Genomic DNA, 19,373 nt, shown 5'->3' with positions numbered 1-19,373 from the left:
ACTTCCGCTTTCGCCCAAACCAGCAAAGCAAATGAGATGATAAAAATGACAGACATGAGATATGAAAGCCATTATACTAAATATTTTTTTTAAATGATTAAAAATATATTTTAAAGCATTAAAGTAAAAAATCATGGGAACAGTTTCACCTCTGCGGTCACCAAAAACCGGTGCTATGATTGGGTGAAACGGCGGAGGGAGATCTCTTGAGGCCGAGAGTCGCTGCTTCGTTGCTTGCATCCAGTACGACGCTGTACCGGGATGCTAAAATGGCTGCAAGCAACTATTTTGGCTTCACACATGGTGCCGGTCCACAGTACAGGTAATTCACGTGATGTACGTTGTTGTCATTGTGTGTTGAACCACAGGTACATGTTTTTGTGATGTGCGGGCAGAGACACGGTAACTTTGGGGTATTTACGTGTCGTTAGAGCGTTAGCAGTGGCGGCTGGTCCGGCAGTGCGGCTAGCTTGACCCGCTGGTTTGAGCGGTGGGCTAGCATTAGCTCAGACTTTCCGGGCCGACCTCCCAGGCGAGATGAGAGAAATAACCCGAGTCGTCCTCCGTGGAGGAGTGACAGTAAGTGTCTGGGGACTTTACTGAACGTCGGGTCGCAGCGCTAAAACAAACGGACAGTTTGTGAGGATGAGCGGGCTCGTGGAGGTGAAAGAGTTGGTGCGCGCGCGGGGTGAGATTTTTGGCCGGCGTTTGTTTCGGACAAGGGACAGTCCCCAGATTTAGCCAAGGCTGATCTTACTGAGTTTACATTCAAAACATTTGTTTGTGTCACTGAAAAACATTTACATTACTAAAGTGACTACATGTTTGGGTATTTTGATGTTAGACTTTTTAAATATGATTTGTGATCTCAGATGTGTTTGTTTTGTGGTTAACCTTTCAACGCAGGTAGATTTGAATAAATTGAACTTTATTGTTCATTTAAATGGTCACAGTTTACAGTCCCCTTCCTCATTACTTTGTCCTGCTCTCTGATAAAAGTTTCATGTTGTCGTTCTGGTGAAATGAAAGATGGTATTAAATTAAACGGCTGCAGTTGAAATGGAAATTATGTTTCTCGTTTTTCTATTTGTTCATGTATCACAAGTTATATCGTATATTATAACAATATTGATCACTAATGTCGCAAAGTTTTCCTCATATCGTGCAGCCCTAGTATGTATATATGTGTACATATATTAGTTTTGTTTGTAGTTTTTTTCTTATTTGATTGCTTGTATTAAAAAAATTCTAATATGTAGGCGTAAAAGAAAACAAAGACATATTCTTTTTTAATACTGCTGTTTTGTATGTAACTTGAAAAAGTTGCTTTTTTTTCCCCTTACATTTTCAGATTTTGTTTAGAAATATTCAGGATGGAAAAGTTAACCTGGGGGGTATTCCAGAAGGCCCGTTTAAACTAGCCTGAGTTTAACCTTGAACTCTGGCTGAAATCCACCTGAACTTGTTTACTCTGGGTATGTCGGTTCCAACAGACCGGATATGAGTTAGCGTGATTACGCTCCACTTGGTAATCCAGCAGGTACATAAAGACACTCCCCCCCCAAAAAACAATTTGTGTCCCACGTGCTAACAGCCTTCATTGGAAACCAATTGCAGTGTATTTATTTTCAATACATCATTGTAAGCTTCATTTTTCTTGCTTGTTCTCCCTTTCTCCTCCAAAGGTCACGGCGTCGTGGACCTTTCTTGTGTGTTGTAGTTTACGTCTGCAGGACTCCTGTTCATGCTGTTTGTGTGATTGCAGATGCTCAATCTCTTTTTTTTTCTTCTTTTAAACCAAACAAATTAAAAATGAGAAAAACATCAGGATTAAATGCACAGAAGCTGCAAATTTGATTTTGATTTGAATTTTTGATTTGAAATGGTTTATTTCAAGCAATCAAATAGGAGTAATACACACAAAAGCAATATAATCATCAGTTATACATTCATACAGTAACTAATCAAACTTAGGATAATTAGACATAATTAATAAAAATTGCTTGAAAGGGAGTGGAAAGAAGCGAACTTATATAATCCCACCCCGTTATACTATAACCATTTTATTACATGATTTATCAATATCCGGTTCCTAGGTTTTATCAGACAGAATTAATAATCATAAGGTATCAATAAAGCACGTGCCAAAGATGAAATTACTTAAGTACTACGTCAAAAATAACTTTAGAAATCAACATGGCAAATGCAGCATCTGAAATATATGCAAATTATGTTACTTTTAAAAGTCATTCATATGCTTTAAAACATAATACTATACCAGTAAAATAGACACAACACTGTTTCAGGAGTTTTCATAGCAAAATTTCATCAAGTATCAAAAGTTAAAAACATGTGCAAAATTATGCTACATTAGGAAAGATTTTTGAATCATTTTATCAATTTTAGGAGCTAGTGAAGTAATATCATCAAAAGTCAATCAATTTAACAATTTTCAATAAGTGATTAATCATTTGTTTTACTTTTTAAAAAAATTTTTTTTTTCTTTTTTTTTTTTTTTATAATAAGGTAATGCTGTAAGGAAAAAAATTTAAAAGGGTCCACAATCTGTCGATTGTCCAAGGTTGGTATTTCTTCTTTTACTGATAACAGCTGATCTTCTGGGTTCAAAACAGTTAATAGTTCTCTTCCATGTTATGTCTGCAGACATTAGATTCAGGTCCATATCCTTCTTCAGCTGATATCAGCTGCGGTGAAAGTTGAGGTCAAATTGTCTGCAGGTCAGAACTCTGCTGTTATTCAGGTGACGTCAGACTTATGGAGAAAGTGAAGATTCCAGGTGTCATATTTCTTGAAATTATTTGGCTCTTTGATTTATTACTCCACGTTGATTCAGACGACCGTGATCAAACACTTCTCAAAGTCCTTCATGGTGTTCACAACCATAACCTTGGCCCGGTCCTGTGGACCGAGCGGTTTGACATAAATCCTGCAGCCTTTAACCCAAGTGTTCTCAATCTGCTTACGCTTCCTGAGAAGCCGTGCATGTTTTGAGATTTCAGCATTCCTTCTTGTCAGATGGTCGTTCAGATAAGCAGCCGAACCTTTCAGGTTTTTGCGTTGATTCATCAGAGCTAGCTTGTGTTTGTGATTCACAAACCTGATGAGGATCGCTGGTTTATCCGTCTCCTTTCTCCTGGGGAGCAGGTGGCAGGTCTCGATGGTATTGAGATCCAGGGAAATCCCTTTAGATGTGAGAAATGAATGTATTTGCTGCTCCAGCGACGCGTCGATCTCCGTATTAGCACTGCTAGCTACGCTAGCGCTAGCATTAGCAGTGCTAGCTCCTGCTGAATTCAGCTTCGCTCGAGGCTTGATTGGTACTCCAGTGAGAATGACATTATTCATCCTTACTTGCTGTTCCACATCGTCCAGTCTTTTCTCCAGAATCTCGACCCGGTTTTCTCCCTGCTCGTTTTGAGCCCGAAATCTTCGGAACTCTTCCATCATATCCCAGAGCGGTGTTAGCTTAGCCGACACTTGATCCATAAAACTTTTCAGCGTTTCTTGAATAATGTCAAGAGATTTTTTGAGCTCTTCATATTCCTGGGGTTTCTTCGGGGGCATGGTCAGCTCTCTTTTTGGAGAAAATCAACTTCTTAAGTAATTTGAAGATAGTATCCGCAGAGAGCCGCGACCACGCGTCCTGCCTTAACCCCGGAACCGGGAAAAAAAAAAAAAAAACCAAATGACCCAAATGAACGGGTCAGACAGGAAACGGTTCCAGGAAATGACCGGAGAACTTGATGCTAAACCGCCCCTTTATGGTCACTGAGTGGCGGTTTTGTCCTTCAGGTCCAACAGAACGGCTGAATGTTCAACGAGCCGCTGGCTGCAGTCAGCAGAGCCTCCTGTCCGATGTGTTGTGATTGTGTCAGACACGGTCGTGTAGAAGTGGATCCACACAGTTAATGTATGCGTGTCGTGATGCTGTCCGCATGTGTTGTGTTTTTGTGTGTTCTTCCACAGCACTCTTGTGACCTGAAGGTGCCGTTTAATTTTAGCTTTGTCCTTGTGTTCCTGGAGCTGACAGCGTGAGATACTGATAGCTCATCCGTTTAGGCCTCATTCCTGGTTGGGTTTCAAGTTGAAACAAACCTTTATTTTTGTCCATTTTACAAAACTCTTCCCTTATTTTTGGCATTGGACAACTTCTCCCATTGTTGCTGTAAATGTCTTGTAGCTCCATCCAGGTTTTTGGTTTTTCTGCATCTGCGTTTAGATTTACGGGAAAATCAGCCTTTTGCTGCCGTACTTTTGGATCCTGTACATCAGTGTTTTTCAACCTTTTTTGAGCCACGGCACACTTTATCCCTGACAAAACTCCAGCGGCACACCAGCATCCAAAAATTAAAAAAAGACAAACTCTATAGTCTGTATTGATGGACAGTCCCTCCATGATCTCACGTTCATTTTGGTGATAATTACAGCAGAAAAAGCTGGAAGCTGCAGCTGTTTTTTCTAAAAGTTGTAATAAAAGTTCAGTTTTCAGTAATAATTTTTAAATTATTTGACATTTTACCCTGGTAGTTGTTTTTCCCTTCAGTTTATTAACATGCAATTTGATGTAACCTCACAAAAAAACAAGAATATTCTTCCTAAATAGTGATTTATTTTTTTTAAATTTATTTAAGTTTTGGTGCAAAGACAGCTGTAATTTTTGAACAATTATGATCACAAGAAACTACCATTATATTTATATTTTCTTATGTTTTATTAATGTTTCTGTTGTTTTAATCAAAAATGAAGTCTTTGGAAAAAAAATGTTTATTTTTTTAGATGATTAAACTGTTTGAATTTAGTTTAATTGTGTCTGTTTCACCTTAATCCTGTTTCTTAAATGTTGGTGTTACTTCTTCTTCAGTTTAACATCTAAAATAATCCAGACGTTCTTAGAAAAGTGTTTCAGTTAGAAAGATGACTTGGACCAAACTCTGGGATGTTTGGCTGTTAAGAAACACAAACCTTGAAGGAGAACTAAACTGTTGACCTCTGACCTCTGATTTCATCAAGAAGATTTCAAAACTGTTTGATGTGTTTGATGTTGTTTTAAGACGTTTAACAGGGAAGACTCATTGTACGCTGAGACGCTGTCATTTAACCCAATGCATCTGACCCCGGATTCTGTGGAAAACTACACCGCTAAAGATGAGCTTTAGCTGGTATCAGAACAAGGAAGTGAAGACTTTAACCACTTCTGATTGGTCAGACTGATGACATGTGATAAAGCCTCCAAGAATGATAGGTGGAGACAGTTAAAGGGGCGGGACTTTTCCTAAAACAGCTGAAGCTGCGGCTAAATCGCGGTACCGTCCTTCTTATCAAAATGTCTTTAATAGAATTATTTTAATAGAAGTATTTTATGATCTTTCATATTCCTAACTACTCAGTGTTTTATCAGGGCCTGTTTGGATGAACACAGAGCTGAAATCCTGGAGATGGAAATGTTTTTAGATCAGTGAATGAGTCATTTCCCACGGCACACTGGTGGAAAAACACTGGTGTGCATGGTTGATTTTTGTTCTTGTCATTCTGTAGTTTTTCAGAAAAAATGAGAAATTGTCATATTAAATTTTGAATGTAGCGATGCTGCATTAGTTTAATGTTAATTGATGAGCTCTTTTGTCTTTGGTGTGGAGAGTAAAGTGTGTCAAAGATCTGGTGTTCACTTTGTTCAATGCCACTTATTCCCTGAAGGTTCCTCTTCCAAGAGTCCGTTGGTGTTCCTTCATGCTGTTTCGTCTGGGGTGAAGACCACTTGTTGTTCTGGGATTATTTCAGATTAATTCAAAATATTTCAAATGTAGAATTAGAAAAATATGCAAATATTCAACATTTCTGAGAAAACGGTCAAGCAAAAACATGTTTTCGGTCCAAAAGTACCACTTTCCATCTCTTTGCATTTCAAAAGTGTGGCTTACTTCTAGTACAAAATTATGGTTAAACTTATTTGTTGACAAATCAAATCATTCTTTCTGTTTCCTGTATCCTTGGCTAAAATAGAGTAATCTGAGTATTTCATTATTATTTTTAAGGTGATTTTAAAGGTGATTTATTGCACTTTTTTCACCTTTTAAAAATGGAAATACACTCCAAACATCTTTCTTTTCCTTGTCTTTTCCACGCCCTTGTATGAACCTGCAGTACCCAGCCTCCCCCTTCCTACTCCCTCCCCTCCACAGCCACCTACAGCGTCCAGCAGGCCTCAGCCGTGCCCCATGTGGTGACGGCGTCCTACTCTCCAGCTTCAGTTCAAGCTGCTCGGCCTGTTGCCTCGTCTCCTTACCCCACCTACCAGAGCCACCAGGCGCCCCCCGACTTCACCTACAGGCAGCCAGATCCGCCTCAGCCGACCACCACGCCACAGACGTACCAGGTATTCTCGGACATGGTCAGTCTCATTTTGCTTCTTTCCCGTTGAAAGTGTCCTTTCTTGACCTGATTGCAGCCGTCCTGGGTTCTTCTGTCTTACTGCTCTTTTGAGGGGGAGTTTCATCCCCGCCACGTCCTCAAAAACTCCCCAAAACTTGCACCTGAAAAGGAATTCTGGAATATCCAAAAAGACCTTTTACAGTTACCGTGAGATGGATTGGTTGCCATGTTGTGGCAAAGTGTATAATTTGGCGATTTTCATACAGTAAATCACATGCCGCCAGGTCAAGGATACAACCACAACGGACGTTTAGTTGACCTTAGGCCGAAAAAAACAATTTGACTTATGATACCAACATTAGGAATGTGGGCGTGGTTACCAAAAAAACAAGGAAATCCCTAAATTTACTTTTGGAGATTCTTTTAAAAAGGACATAGGGGGGCGGTTCAACAGGGGGCGGGGAGTGTAGCAGCGCTCAGCCAGTGGGGGCGGTTCAACAGGGGGCGGGGCATGTAGCAGCGCTCAGCCAGTGGGGGCGGTTCAACAGGGGGCGGGGCATGTAGCAGCGCTCAGCCAGTGGGGATAGTTCAAAAGTGGGCGGGGCATGTAGCAGCACTCAGCCAGTGGGGGCGGTTCAACAGGGGGAGGGGAGTGTAGCAGCGCTCAGCCAGTGGGGGCGGTGCAAAAGTGGGAGGGGCGTGTAGCAGCGCTCAGCCAGTGGGGGCGGTTCAGTGGTGGTGGTGGTGGGGGGTTCTGCAGGAGGCGTGGCGTGTATCAGAACTCAGCCAGTGGGGGTGGTTCAAAAGGGGGAGGGGCGTGTAGCAGCGCTCAGCCAGTGGGGGCGGTTCAACAGGGGGCGGGGCATGTAGCAGCGCTCAGCCAGTGGGGAAAGTTCAACAGTGGGCGGGGCATGTAGCAGCGCTCAGCCAGTGGGGGCGGTTCAACAGGGGGCGGGGCATGTAGCAGCGCTCAGCCAGTGGGGATAGTTCAAAAGTGGGCGGGGCATGTAGCAGCACTCAGCCAGTGGGGGCGGTTCAACAGGGGGAGGGGAGTGTAGCAGCGCTCAGCCAGTGGGGGCGGTGCAAAAGTGGGAGGGGCGTGTAGCAGCGCTCAGCCAGTGGGGGCGGTTCAGTGGTGGTGGTGGTGGGGGGTTCTGCAGGAGGCGTGGCGTGTATCAGAACTCAGCCAGTGGGGGTGGTTCAAAAGGGGGAGGGGCGTGTAGCAGCGCTCAGCCAGTGGGGGCGGTTCAACAGGGGGCGGGGCATGTAGCAGCGCTCAGCCAGTGGGGAAAGTTCAACAGTGGGCGGGGCATGTAGCAGCGCTCAGCCAGTGGGGGCGGTTCAACAGGGGGCGGGGCATGTAGCAGCGCTCAGCCAGTGGGGATAGTTCAAAAGTGGGCGGGGCATGTAGCAGCACTCAGCCAGTGGGGGCGGTTCAACAGGGGGAGGGGAGTGTAGCAGCGCTCAGCCAGTGGGGGCGGTGCAAAAGTGGGAGGGGCGTGTAGCAGCGCTCAGCCAGTGGGGGCGGTTCAGTGGTGGTGGTGGTGGGGGGTTCTGCAGGAGGCGTGGCGTGTATCAGAACTCAGCCAGTGGGGGTGGTTCAAAAGGGGGAGGGGCGTGTAGCAGCGCTCAGCCAGTGGGGGCGGTTCAACAGGGGGCGGGGCATGTAGCAGCGCTCAGCCAGTGGGGAAAGTTCAACAGTGGGCGGGGCATGTAGCAGCGCTCAGCCAGTGGGGGCGGTTCAACAGGGGGCGGGGCATGTAGCAGCGCTCAGCCAGTGGGGGCGGTTCAACAGGGGGCGGGGCATGTAGCAGCGCTCAGCCAGTGGGGGCGGTTCAGTGGTGGTAGGGGGTTCTGCAGGAGGCGTGGCGTGTATCAGAACTCAGCCAGTGGGGGCGGTTCAAAAGGGGGAGGGGCGTGTAGCAGCGCTCAGCCAGTGGGGCAGTTCAACAGGGGGCGGGGCCAAACGAAGTATCTCACTGCTTAACTGTTTCAGAAGATCGTTTAGTGGCATCAACATGTCAGACCTGCAGCTTCATCTTTCATTTGGACCATTTCATGTTTTTTTTTAGTTCTTTAAAAAGTTTCTGGAGTAATTGTCTGCTTCAGCATGAGCAGAAATGATGCTTTTCTATAAATGCCTGCAGGAAAACTACAACTACGGACGTCCTGCTGCCGTGACAACCTACGACAACAAACAGTACTACCAGACCAGCATAGCCTCAGCTCAGAGGGCACACACTGAGAATTACTACCAGAGCGGTGAGTCGCCTCCTTCTCTTGAACACGACCTTAGCACCTCGTCATCCCAGATGAAGCTCTCAGCATCTTCAGGATGAGAAGGAACCTGCTCTTTATTCCTCTACATACAGCCTATTTAACATGAGTGCGTCCCTCTAGCAGCAGCTGTTTTGTAAGAAAGTGTCAAAAGTTTTTTTAGGTTGTACTCTTGTTAGTAAAATGAGCAGCTAGTCATCACAAATTATGGGAAAAGTCGGTGCTTGAGTTTGTTTCACATCATCGCCCTAAAACTTTTCTCAACTTGTGTCCCCCCCCCCCGTAGGAGTAAAGAGTGCTTACAGCCCAGCCTCCTCAACTATTTATAACCAGCCTCCTCCAACCCAGAGGCAGGTGGCCGCCCTAAAGCCGCTGGTTCCCTCCAGCTCTGTGTCCACCACTTACAACGTCTATCCCGTGGCCACCAGTGTCCAGCAGCCTCCGGCGCCCATTTCCTCCTACACCCTCGGCTCCACCTTTAGCTCCTCGGCTGCTGCCACTTCCTACTCGGGTGAGATCTCAAACGTTCCAGTTTCCAGACAGCATGTGGAATTTCAATCGATTCTGAGAACCTTTTACCTAAGGAAATATTGCTGAAAGGGAATTTACTCACTGATCTGTTCCTTTCTCTCCTTTTGCTCGAACAATTATACACACAAAAGAGTAAAAATTATGCATGATTAGCTTAATTTCTTTACTTTAGTTCTATCCGTTAGTGAGGAAGCGGAGTGTACGCTCAACATCCTTTTAATAGTAAAATAGAGTTTTTAGTAAAATAGCAAAGTTAAAACGGCTGCAGTTCAACACAAGTAAGGGATAAAGCCTGACACGGCGTCCTCACAGAGGCAAACGTTCATAGAGCTTTTACTTCTTTTTCTCCCTAAAGTGCTACTTTTCTTTTTCAGAGCGGGTCAGAGCTGGGGCATGAAGGGTTTCTGCCCCAGCTCTGACCCGCTCAGACTGGCTCTCTTCTAACCACTTCACATTTGCCCCATATTTTGCAGGCTTTCTTTTCTTACCACCGTCCTCGGTGTCTGGTTCTTCTCCCTCAGGCCTAAACTACTCCAGTTATGATTCGGCCGGCTACACCTCTGCATCCACCCCCTCGTATTACCAGCCGGCCCAGCAGACTCTGCCCCAGGGTCCCCCGCCGCAGTCGCAGCAGCCTCAGCCGTCCGTCCAGCAGCAGCCCAAGCAGCTGACCAGCTCCTCCTGGAGCAACTCGGGGAGCAACATGGTGACGGCTCCAGCTGGAAATGCCTACAAGAAGCCGGCGTTTCATCAGAACAAGCTGCAGAGACCTAAAGGGCCCCCCAAGCAGTCGCAGCTGCATTACTGTGACATCTGCAAGATCAGCTGTGCTGGACCGCAGGTTCGCTTTTTCCAGATCATGTGATTCATTCAGACAAGTGCATGCTCACCATCCCAGCTCATTTTCATTTTGCTTGATCCAGACGTACCGGGAGCACAATGAAGGCCAGAAGCATAAGAAGAAGGAGGCGGCGCTGAAGGCGGGGGCCCAGTCTGGGGCCAGCAATGGGCCCAGAGGCGTTCAGACTCAGTTACGCTGCGAGCTGTGCGACGTGTCCTGCACTGGCGTGGACGCCTATGCCGCCCACATCCGTGGAGCCAAGCACCAGAAGGTCAGCACAGCTCCAGTGTTGGGGCCGATTTGTGTGCCGTGATTGACATTTCAAAGTTAAGCTGCTCAGTGTTAGTTCAACAAGAAATGAGGAACATTCACCTCCTCTCCTTGTCACTCATGGAAAGGTGGTGAAACTTCACACAAAGCTTGGCAAGCCTATCCCATCATCGGAGCCGGTTCTGGTGAATTCTGCTCCCATCCTCGCTTCCTCGTCGGCGGGGAAACCTCCAGCATCTCCCGCCTCCTCGTCGCCCTCGACCGCTGCAGCGCCTGCTGCTAAACTCAAGCAGACGGCTGGAAACCCCCCCGCCAAAGCAGTCCTGCCAGTGAAGAAACCAGCTTTTAGCAAGATGTCTGCCGCCGGTGAGCTCAGCCGTTCATAGACACTCTCATTATTGTTTCAAATGAAAAGCGTCCCAGATGTTATCTGTCCCCCAGAACATTTTTTCACATCTAACGCACAAATATTCAGTGAAAAAAATACTTTTCCATACGTGTCCTTAGTCTTAACTTTGAAAGAAAAATCTCAGGTTCTCAGTGGATTATAAGCTTCAAATTTTATGTCCCTTATTCTCCTCTCCACTTGGTTTTTAAACTCTTTCTTAAGGTTTTCTGTTGTTTTTTAACATCCATTCATCTCAGCGACTGACTTAACCTAAAAAAACATCTCAAAGCTACTTTTCTTCTACGTTTTGGCGTAAAGAAAAGCCAAATGTGCGGCACTGAGACTGTCACTGAGCTGCTCCTCCAGGCTGAAACTGGTCAAAAACAGAAGCAGATGAAGCTTTTGAAGTACTTAACCTTTGCTTTTTACTGTTGTTTCTGATGGATTTCTTTATTTCAATTGCAGTCAATGCAATAAAAAAAAATCACACAGATTCACAAACTCATAACAGAATTGATGAAATCCATAGATAAAAAACCCAAATAAACCGACACACTTAAGTGACGTTTGCTTAATTAAAAACAGTGATCATTAACTAAAGTCAAGTAGATTTTGATTTATTACTTGAAAAGGAGCAGGAAGAAGTGAGTTTATATAATCCCACTTTACTGAGTTCATCATTTGATAGTTTGACAGTTTTTATTATCCGGTTCTGATCCAATAGATTCTTTTCAAGTAACAAAATGATTATCTTCAGAAAATATTCATTCGTGATTTCAGTAAACTGTAACCGTTATGTAATAATCATTGATTATCATTAGAACACATGATCACAATAAACCAGTAATTATTGATACACATTGCAGATCAAGTAAAGAAAATCAATAGTTATTGATCATAATTCAAACATTTCTGTCATCATTATTACACATTACAATGTAATACTCAGTGGTTGTAGCTTTGATCATTTCACCACAAGGATTGTAAAATATAATTATGTCCTCCAAAATAAATGGTCTTCATCCAGAAAGTAAACAAAAAGCCTCCAAACACTAAAGTTTTCATACCTTTGCTGTCAAAACCGAATTTTTATTGACTAAAGGTGATTATTGTGCTTTGATCCCAACTGATTATGCAACTAAATATGTTTTTTGTTTTCTATTCTAGATTAAATAACACAGAATTTTCTTCCTTATTTGCTAAATAGCTGAATCATATGATTTATATTAAATGTCTTCTGCACATTTCAGTTATTGATCTATTCATTTACTATGTGATTTTTTAAAAAAAGCAATTTTTTAGGTTTTAAAACTGTACAAATATGGAATTATTATTATATGGATAAAAAAAAACTAACAAAAACCAAAAAATTTTAGCTAAAAAACAAAAAAGCCTTAAAAAGAAAAGATTGACATTGATCCATTTTTAAAATTGGATTCCAATAATTTATAGAAAAACCATTATTGATGAAGCCTTTCCACTAAAACAATGAACTTTAAACCCGTAAACTACAACAATAATTATTTACTAATTCAGAAAATGAACATGTTAGAAATTAGATATAGTGACACCTTGACTCTAAAAATGTATTTCTACAATAATTTGACTGCTTTGATTTTTTATCAAAGTTCCATCAGAAAATTCTTCAGAAGATCATGTAAAGATGATCTGCTCCACAGCTCACAAGCCGGTCGGCGCCCGTGCGGTGACATCAGCGGCAGAAGAGCCGGTTCTGCCCCCTGTCCCGAAGCTGAAGCCACAGAGCGAAGACGAGGGAGCTGGAGGCCAGGGGGACATCCAGCCTGTTGGACACGACTACGTGGAAGAGGTGGGGAAGCTGCAGCAAAGCTCCCCAACACGATCACACGCCTCCTTTCCACCGTCCAGAAGCACATGATGTTGTTGTCATCATTTAAGCGTTCTGGAATCAAAAACAAACCTTCAATTATAGTCGCTTTGGTGGGAGCCAATCCGGTTCTAAATGTCACATTTTTGCCTTTTTCTGATGTTGGAACTTGGGCAGACTAGACGAAAGGACAAAAACTTCAGCAAGGAATTCCAAAAGGCCTTACCACAAAGGGGGGGCTAAGGGCAGGAATGTCCATGTCTTAGTCAGTTTGTCAGTTCAATTTAGTATTTTCCTATTGAATTCTATGTATTTATGATCCTTTTGATTTTATGTTTAACTTTTTTAATTACAGATACGAAGCCCATCGAGACGACTGTTGTTGTGAATTTGGACATATAAATAAAATTGAAATTGAAATCATCAGGATTTTCAAAATAAAAGGAAAACTATAGCTTAAAGGTTATTTGATGTTTTTTCATACATAATCAAAGTAAAAAACAAAATCCAGAAGCTAGAACAAGTGTCGTCGTGACATGATGGCGGGGAGCAGAGCCTCCACACCTTGGTGTTGATCAGAACTCTGTCTTTCAGGTTCGTAACGATGATGGAAAAGTCATTCGGTTCCACTGCAAACTATGCGAGTGCAGCTTCAATGACCCGAACGCTAAAGACATGCACCTGAAAGGCAGGAGGCACCGGCTGCAGTACAAGGTAAGTCTTTAGCCACAGCTGCCCCTAAAGGTGGATAAAGGGGCAAAGGTCGTAGACCGCTCAGCCAGCCCACAGAGCAAATGTTCATGCGGGTCGTAGTGAACACCTGTACAACGACCGCATCCCCCGGTCACCATAACTGCGTAAAACTGTCAATATCCTTACACATACTTCCCGATACACTCTCAACACGACCCACACTGGTACGCTCCAGTTTCATGGCGTCCCTTAAGGTGGCCGCACAAACCTCAAGGAAGGGAACTGCAAGACTCACCTGTGCTCACCTTAAGATGCAGCTGCTCCTCTCTGCAACCCTGCACGGGTCAGACGACCCAAAAACCCCGTGGAGGGATGCATGTGACCGAGGCTTTAACCCCTTATGCGTCTCCCTGCAGAAGAAGGTGAACCCGGAGCTTCCTGTGGAGATCAAACCCAGCAACAGGGCCAGGAAGCTACAAGAGAGCAAACTGAAGAAGCTGAAGCAAAAGGCCGTCCTGAAGAGACAGCGAGACGACGAGCAGCACTGGCATCTGGAGATGAGGTCGGTCTCCACTGAAACCATTTCCTCTTTTTGTCCCTAAACATGATGGAGGAGCCGATTCCAGCAAAGTGGACATGATTCACCTGCTCAGATCAAAGTCCTGATAGGGACAGCAGCATCTCTGCAGATCTATACACCCTGTCTCCCTGTTGTGTGTCTGTTGTGTTATTGATGCAAAACCTAGCTGGTCAATACTAAGATCATTTCTGGGCTGCTCACTGTGATAAGGCGTTTTTTAGTGTATTTTCTGATGCAATAATCTACTTCTTCATGATCAGTGATTACAAATATTTCAAGTAAACTGAGATGTCCAGAAACTCCATCCTACATGATTTTGTTAGTAAATAGTGTATTTTGTCTTCACTGGGACCTGGACAAAGGAGTCCAATAATGTAGAAAGAAAGGATTATAATAATCTAAACGCACGTTTTTAGTTTTGGGCTTTAAGTATTTTTGACTTTCTGCAGGCGCTATGAGGAGGACATTTACTGGAGGAGGCTGGAGGAGGAGCAGATGTATTGGGGAGATCAGAGGCGCAGAATTGCACCTCCTCCTCTGATGAGTCGCCCCGGTATGCCAGTGCCCCCTCTGCTGGTAAGCATGGCAGCTGCAGATCTTTTTTTTGGATAAAAAAGGAGCAAAGTTTGATTTCTCCTGCTCCCGTTAAGACTTGTGTCCGTCGGCCGGACTCCTCTGACGATCGCCACATCATGGCGAAGCACTCCACCATTTACCCCGTGGAGGAGGAGCTGCAGGCTGTTCAGAGGATCGTCTCGCACACGGAGAGAGCGCTCAAGCTGGTGTCAGACTCCCTGCTGGAAAAGGAGGTGCCAGCTCCTGCTTCAACCTCTGAGGATGGGGAGGAAAAGAGGTAACCGTAGCAACCCATGACCTGGATATGAGAATGATTATAATCTATGATCCAAGAAGACAAACGCATGGGTGTTTAGAAACGCAGTCCGCTCTTCCTCTTCAGTGCTGACAGCGCAGCGCGGCTGCTGAAAGGTGTGATGAGGGTGGGTATTCTGGCCAAAGGCTTGTTGCTGCGCGGGGACAGAAACGTGGAGCTCATCCTGCTGACGGCCAAGAAACCCACCGTCACGTTACTGAAGACCGTCGCCAAACAGCTGCCGAAGGAGCTGGAGGTAAGAAGCCTCCTGAACACCAACGACTGCTCACAGTTTCACCTTCTCCAGTGTGAAGAAAGAATTATTCAGACTATAAATGGGAAGAAAAATCTTGTTCTTGGATTCTGTGGGATTTCGCAAGAGGAAGGTAGAAGCTCAATCCACTGAAATGAACCGGAGTTGATTTTATGTATTGAACTTAATTTTGTTTAAGAATCAGTTAGTTTTGGTCCTTTTTTTTGCGTCACATCTTCATATAAGTTTAAACTCTCCAAAAGATTTGAAAACTTTCTTTCACTCTGAAAATAAAGTAGAATAAAAGGAAGTCCAGATTCTATTTTGTGTGGTTGGACTCGGTGCTGTTCTTGCTGCACTTTTGAAATGTAACTAAAACATTTTAAGAGGAAAACAAAATCCTAAAATCCTGGAGGTCTTGTCTGCTGCACTGGTTGTTGAGATGATTATTCTACTGTTGCGTATTTATGAAAATCATTTCGACTTTTTTTTCTTTTCTTTTTGATGATTCTGTTTTTATCAAAGACCTGTGCCGTTTTCTAGGACATAGTTAGCTCTGCAGACACTATGTCCTAGGTTCCCCTCCCTGTTGCTGAGAGCTCTCTGTTTACACGCTCTGACACCAGCTTACAGCCCCTCTGACCTTCTTCATACATGTCCTCCATCATCAGGAACATGTTTAAACAGTTTTCCTTGGGGAGGGTTTTAACATCATTTAATTCGGCTCCTCCTGTTGTTTGTGAATGTGACCAGATAATGAGTCTGATTGTCTACAGTCACCAAAACATCCAGCCGATTATCAACATTTCCCTTTTCTTCATCAGAACTTCAGCTCTCTAGATGCATCTTCATTTAGGTTTGAACTTTGATTCCCACTGATTTCAACTCAAAAACGTTGTTTTTCTACTAAACCTGGTAATTGCATGTCTGTGTTCTCCAGCAGCTGCATTTGTGTTTCCACACCTCCAAGGGGAGCCGTTGCTCCTTGTTGCTCCACCTCAGGGTCACGATTAGTCCTTCAACTACAGCAACTTGTTAGTTCTATTAAGGCTGCAGACTGCTTGTAATTCGGTGGGTTTATATTTATATCGTAAGCAAACCGATACTACCTGTACAGGCAGGTCCGCTATCCGAACCAGAGTTTGCATGAGTGTAATCACACCTGCACACTCGGTTCTTAGACCAAAGGCCGCGTCAGACAGCCGCTACGTACTTTTTGCACATGGTGCACGGATGAAAAGTGGTCAGACGTGAATTTACGTGGAAAAAGTGAGCAAAGTTGTGGTCTTTATGTGAAATTTTCACAGATAAATCCCAAATAAACCACGCAAAGAACGTGTAAACCAACGTAGAACATGAACCTTGTGATTATTGTGCTGTTTGTCTGCAATTCATCAGTGATTCATATCAGTTAGGTAACTTGAGCGTGACATGTGCGCCGCATACGCAACATAAAAGATATACATCGGTGGCTCATGCGTGAAAAATCCTTTAGACAAACGTGGAACGGTCGTGAAAAGTCACAAATTTGCATCTGCAGCTCGCAAAAATCACGCACAATTACGTAAGATTTACATAATAATTCCACATAAGCTGTTAAATATGCATAAACTGCGTAAGTCTCAACCGACCAAAAATTTTGAACGGCTCAAAACTGAATTCACGTAAAGACCAATGAGTCGAAACCCGCGACGGACATCGACGAATGACAAACGCAAGAAGTATGAACTACGGATATCACGCATGGATCATGAAAGATTGAAATTTCATAAGTGGAAAATGTGCTAATCGACGTAGTGCCTGTGTGACACGGCCTTAAGGTGAGATGGTCCGTTTCAACCGAACCAGACAGCTGTGGAAAGCCCTCAGATCCTCGTGTCGCCACGACAACCAGAAAAGCTTACATTCTTTAAAAAATTCCATGTCAGTTTTATCTGGGTGAAACGCTGAGTTCACTAGAATGTTTTGATGCGTTTTCCGTCTTTATCCAAAAGTGACATAAATATTCACTTTAAGTCTCTAAGTCCCTGGGCTTTGTTAGGTTTCCATGGCAACAGATGGGGGGTTATAGCTAAGGTGTCTGTCCTCACCCTCTCTGCATCCTGCTCTAGCTTCTCTGAAGGGGCTTTTCACTGATCTTTAGATTTACTGCCTGGTTACGACACCTGAATCCTACAGAGTGAGATGAAGCTCCCTTTTCCCAAAGTTAAAGACACTTTTAGAGCCAATTCTCATGATGTCTTTGACCTTTGCCACAAAAACCTTGTAGTTTATAACTAAGATCAAAAGACAAAGCAGAAATGCCTCCAATGTCATCCCAAACCGGCCTTAAACTGCCCCTGCACCCCTTCCTCCTCTGTAGTGAGTAATCCAAGTGTCCTTTGAACCGGCAGATATTTTCTGAAGATCAGTATGAGGTGCAGGCTCGCCCCGAAGAGGCCAACATCGTCATAATTTCAAGCAAGGAGCCCCAAATGCAGGTGACCATTTCTCTCACCTCGCCGCTGATGAGGGAGGACCCTGCCGCTGAGACGGACAAGCAGGCAGGAGGAAAAGCGGCGGAGAAAGGTTAGAGAAGCCGAAGCTTTCAGTGCCACACGACCCAGTGATAGTGGTGTGTTCACACAACTCCTGATTCCTCCCCTTCACCTGTTGGCAACCTAAATTTTAGGTGGAAGAATGAAATGAACCCATGGTGGGACCTGTTTGAGATGAATCCTCTTTATCCCCTTAGAGTTAATGCATTGATCCGTCCCACTCTATTGTTTTTAATTTGCCCCCTTTTACAGCCACACTCGCCCCGCATCTCTTTGTCCTTTTCCCCAGACAGTGGGAAACCAAAAAGCCGGGCTCTCCGACCTTTCTGTGCCTCGAGCATGTGTTTACTTCATGAACATGTGCTCATTTTTACTTCCTGGTATTAGATCTGCTCATGACATTGCTGTAATGGTGCCTTTGGAGGGGATTTAGAACAGCCTTTCATTGCTCTGGTCTCTGCCTTCTGTTACTTTATCAGTGGTAAAATGAGAATGTGTTGGAGTGACTACCGCCTCACAATGACCTAAGACTCTGTCACGGATTAGTCCCAACTTCCCTCTTTCAGATCAGACTTTTACACATTGTTGTCGCCATTCCTCCTGCGCCTCTTCCACTCAGAAGGTTTTTTTGCTTCATGATTGAACAGTGTTCCTCTATCAAATCCTTGTGGGGAGATGTGACTGATGCCTCTAATAGACAAAATCCTTGGGTTGGGCCGTTGTTTGTGTGGTGCGATTGTGTAGTCAGCTTACGTCAGCTTAAGCCAATATCGGCTTCTGCAATGTTGCTCCAGTCATCGGTGATGACGTTTGGACAACATCCAGAGATTCTCCTCCATGTTTTTGTAGTTTCATCAGTTGGGGTGTAACGACACACGTAGTTGAACCGAACCGTTTGGGTACGGCAGTTTGGGTTCTGTTCACTTCTGTACCGTTTTGGTACGTTTTTCCCCGCAAATGCATTGTAACGACCCAGCTGCTGGGTCACTCGTAGTGGGGAAACGAGAGCCGAGCTGCTGACTAACTAGCTGCATTGACTGTCCTTGCCCCCCCCTTACTCCACTCGCCCTCCAAGAGTCTCAGAGAGAGAGAGTAGACAGAGAAATGGATTACTCCATCTCCATTATGAACACACGAACAGCGTAACAACATGAACCTCACTTCAATTCATAGCTCTCAGTGATGGTGAAGGATTCAACACACAAGGTCTCACACTTCCCATGAGTCTCAGTGCCAATGGGCGGGGCTAACCCCCAGGTCGCCTCTGTACTAACTTTACGCAGAGGCGGACGTAACGTTAGCCGTGAGTTTCCTCCCAGACGCTATTAGGTGACGGACAGTAAGCGTGTCAACATATGGCTAATCCAGGCCATGGATGAGGGACCCCCCCCCCCCCCCCATCTCCTTACTCTCTCCTGTGTGGGGGGGACACTGTGGCTTTGTTGTCAGCATCCATGAAGGCAAAAGACAGTTGGATAAGTGGAATGCTGTTTGTTGACATTGTTACACAAAGATAGCGTTTGCCACAGTGTTACGCCCCCTTTTGAGTCTAGGGGTACGTCAGGGGGCAGAACATACAAGGTAATGTTCTGGCTACCAGATTAAAAATGAACACCAAACAAATGTCTCCATACAAAAATATAACACATTTATTCACAAATACATAAACAACAACCAACAAGAACTAAAAGTGAAGCAGAAAGGCTTCAAGGTGAACAGAGGCCAAAATAACAAACAAACCCCCCCAAACTGAAACATGTAATCTTACCTGTAAATGAAAGAAAAGGGAACTCAAGACAACTTCTAACCTCCCTGACCTAACAAAAACAGGAAAAACAAGTACTAAAGAAAATGGCTGTTCCCCCCTACAGCGTCACGTAACATAACTACAAACCA

The 19,373-nt window shown here is 44.3% G+C and overlaps 1 protein-coding gene across 2 annotated transcripts in view; it reads left to right on the top strand.

Annotated features, from left to right (window-relative positions):
- The first annotated feature begins 202 nt into the window (after positions 1-202).
- Positions 203-19,373, top strand: part of LOC101166215 (zinc finger RNA-binding protein) — a 32,503-nt gene continuing 13,332 nt past the window's right edge. The window contains exons 1-14 of one of the 2 annotated variants that reach the window (XM_011474585.3): positions 203-322; positions 6,163-6,394; positions 8,538-8,652; positions 8,954-9,178; positions 9,720-10,039; positions 10,122-10,310; positions 10,438-10,675; positions 12,377-12,525; positions 13,138-13,257; positions 13,653-13,798; positions 14,266-14,392; positions 14,467-14,669; positions 14,775-14,943; positions 17,334-17,508. In XM_011474585.3, coding sequence (XP_011472887.1) covers positions 270-322; positions 6,163-6,394; positions 8,538-8,652; positions 8,954-9,178; positions 9,720-10,039; positions 10,122-10,310; positions 10,438-10,675; positions 12,377-12,525; positions 13,138-13,257; positions 13,653-13,798; positions 14,266-14,392; positions 14,467-14,669; positions 14,775-14,943; positions 17,334-17,508 — 2,461 coding nt within the window. In that variant the 5' untranslated portion in view covers positions 203-269. Of the gene's footprint in view, positions 323-6,162; positions 6,410-8,537; positions 8,653-8,953; positions 9,179-9,719; positions 10,040-10,121; positions 10,311-10,437; positions 10,676-12,376; positions 12,526-13,137; positions 13,258-13,652; positions 13,799-14,265; positions 14,393-14,466; positions 14,670-14,774; positions 14,944-17,333; positions 17,509-19,373 lie in introns of both variants that reach the window. The other variant, XM_011474584.3, reaches the window with a different exon arrangement.

The sequence above is a fragment of the Oryzias latipes genome, chromosome 4 (genome assembly GCF_002234675.1).
Source record: "Oryzias latipes chromosome 4, ASM223467v1".
Taxonomy (NCBI): domain Eukaryota; kingdom Metazoa; phylum Chordata; class Actinopteri; order Beloniformes; family Adrianichthyidae; genus Oryzias; species Oryzias latipes.
Note: the sequence above shows the minus strand (reverse complement) of the source record. Positions and strands in the feature narration are given on the sequence as shown.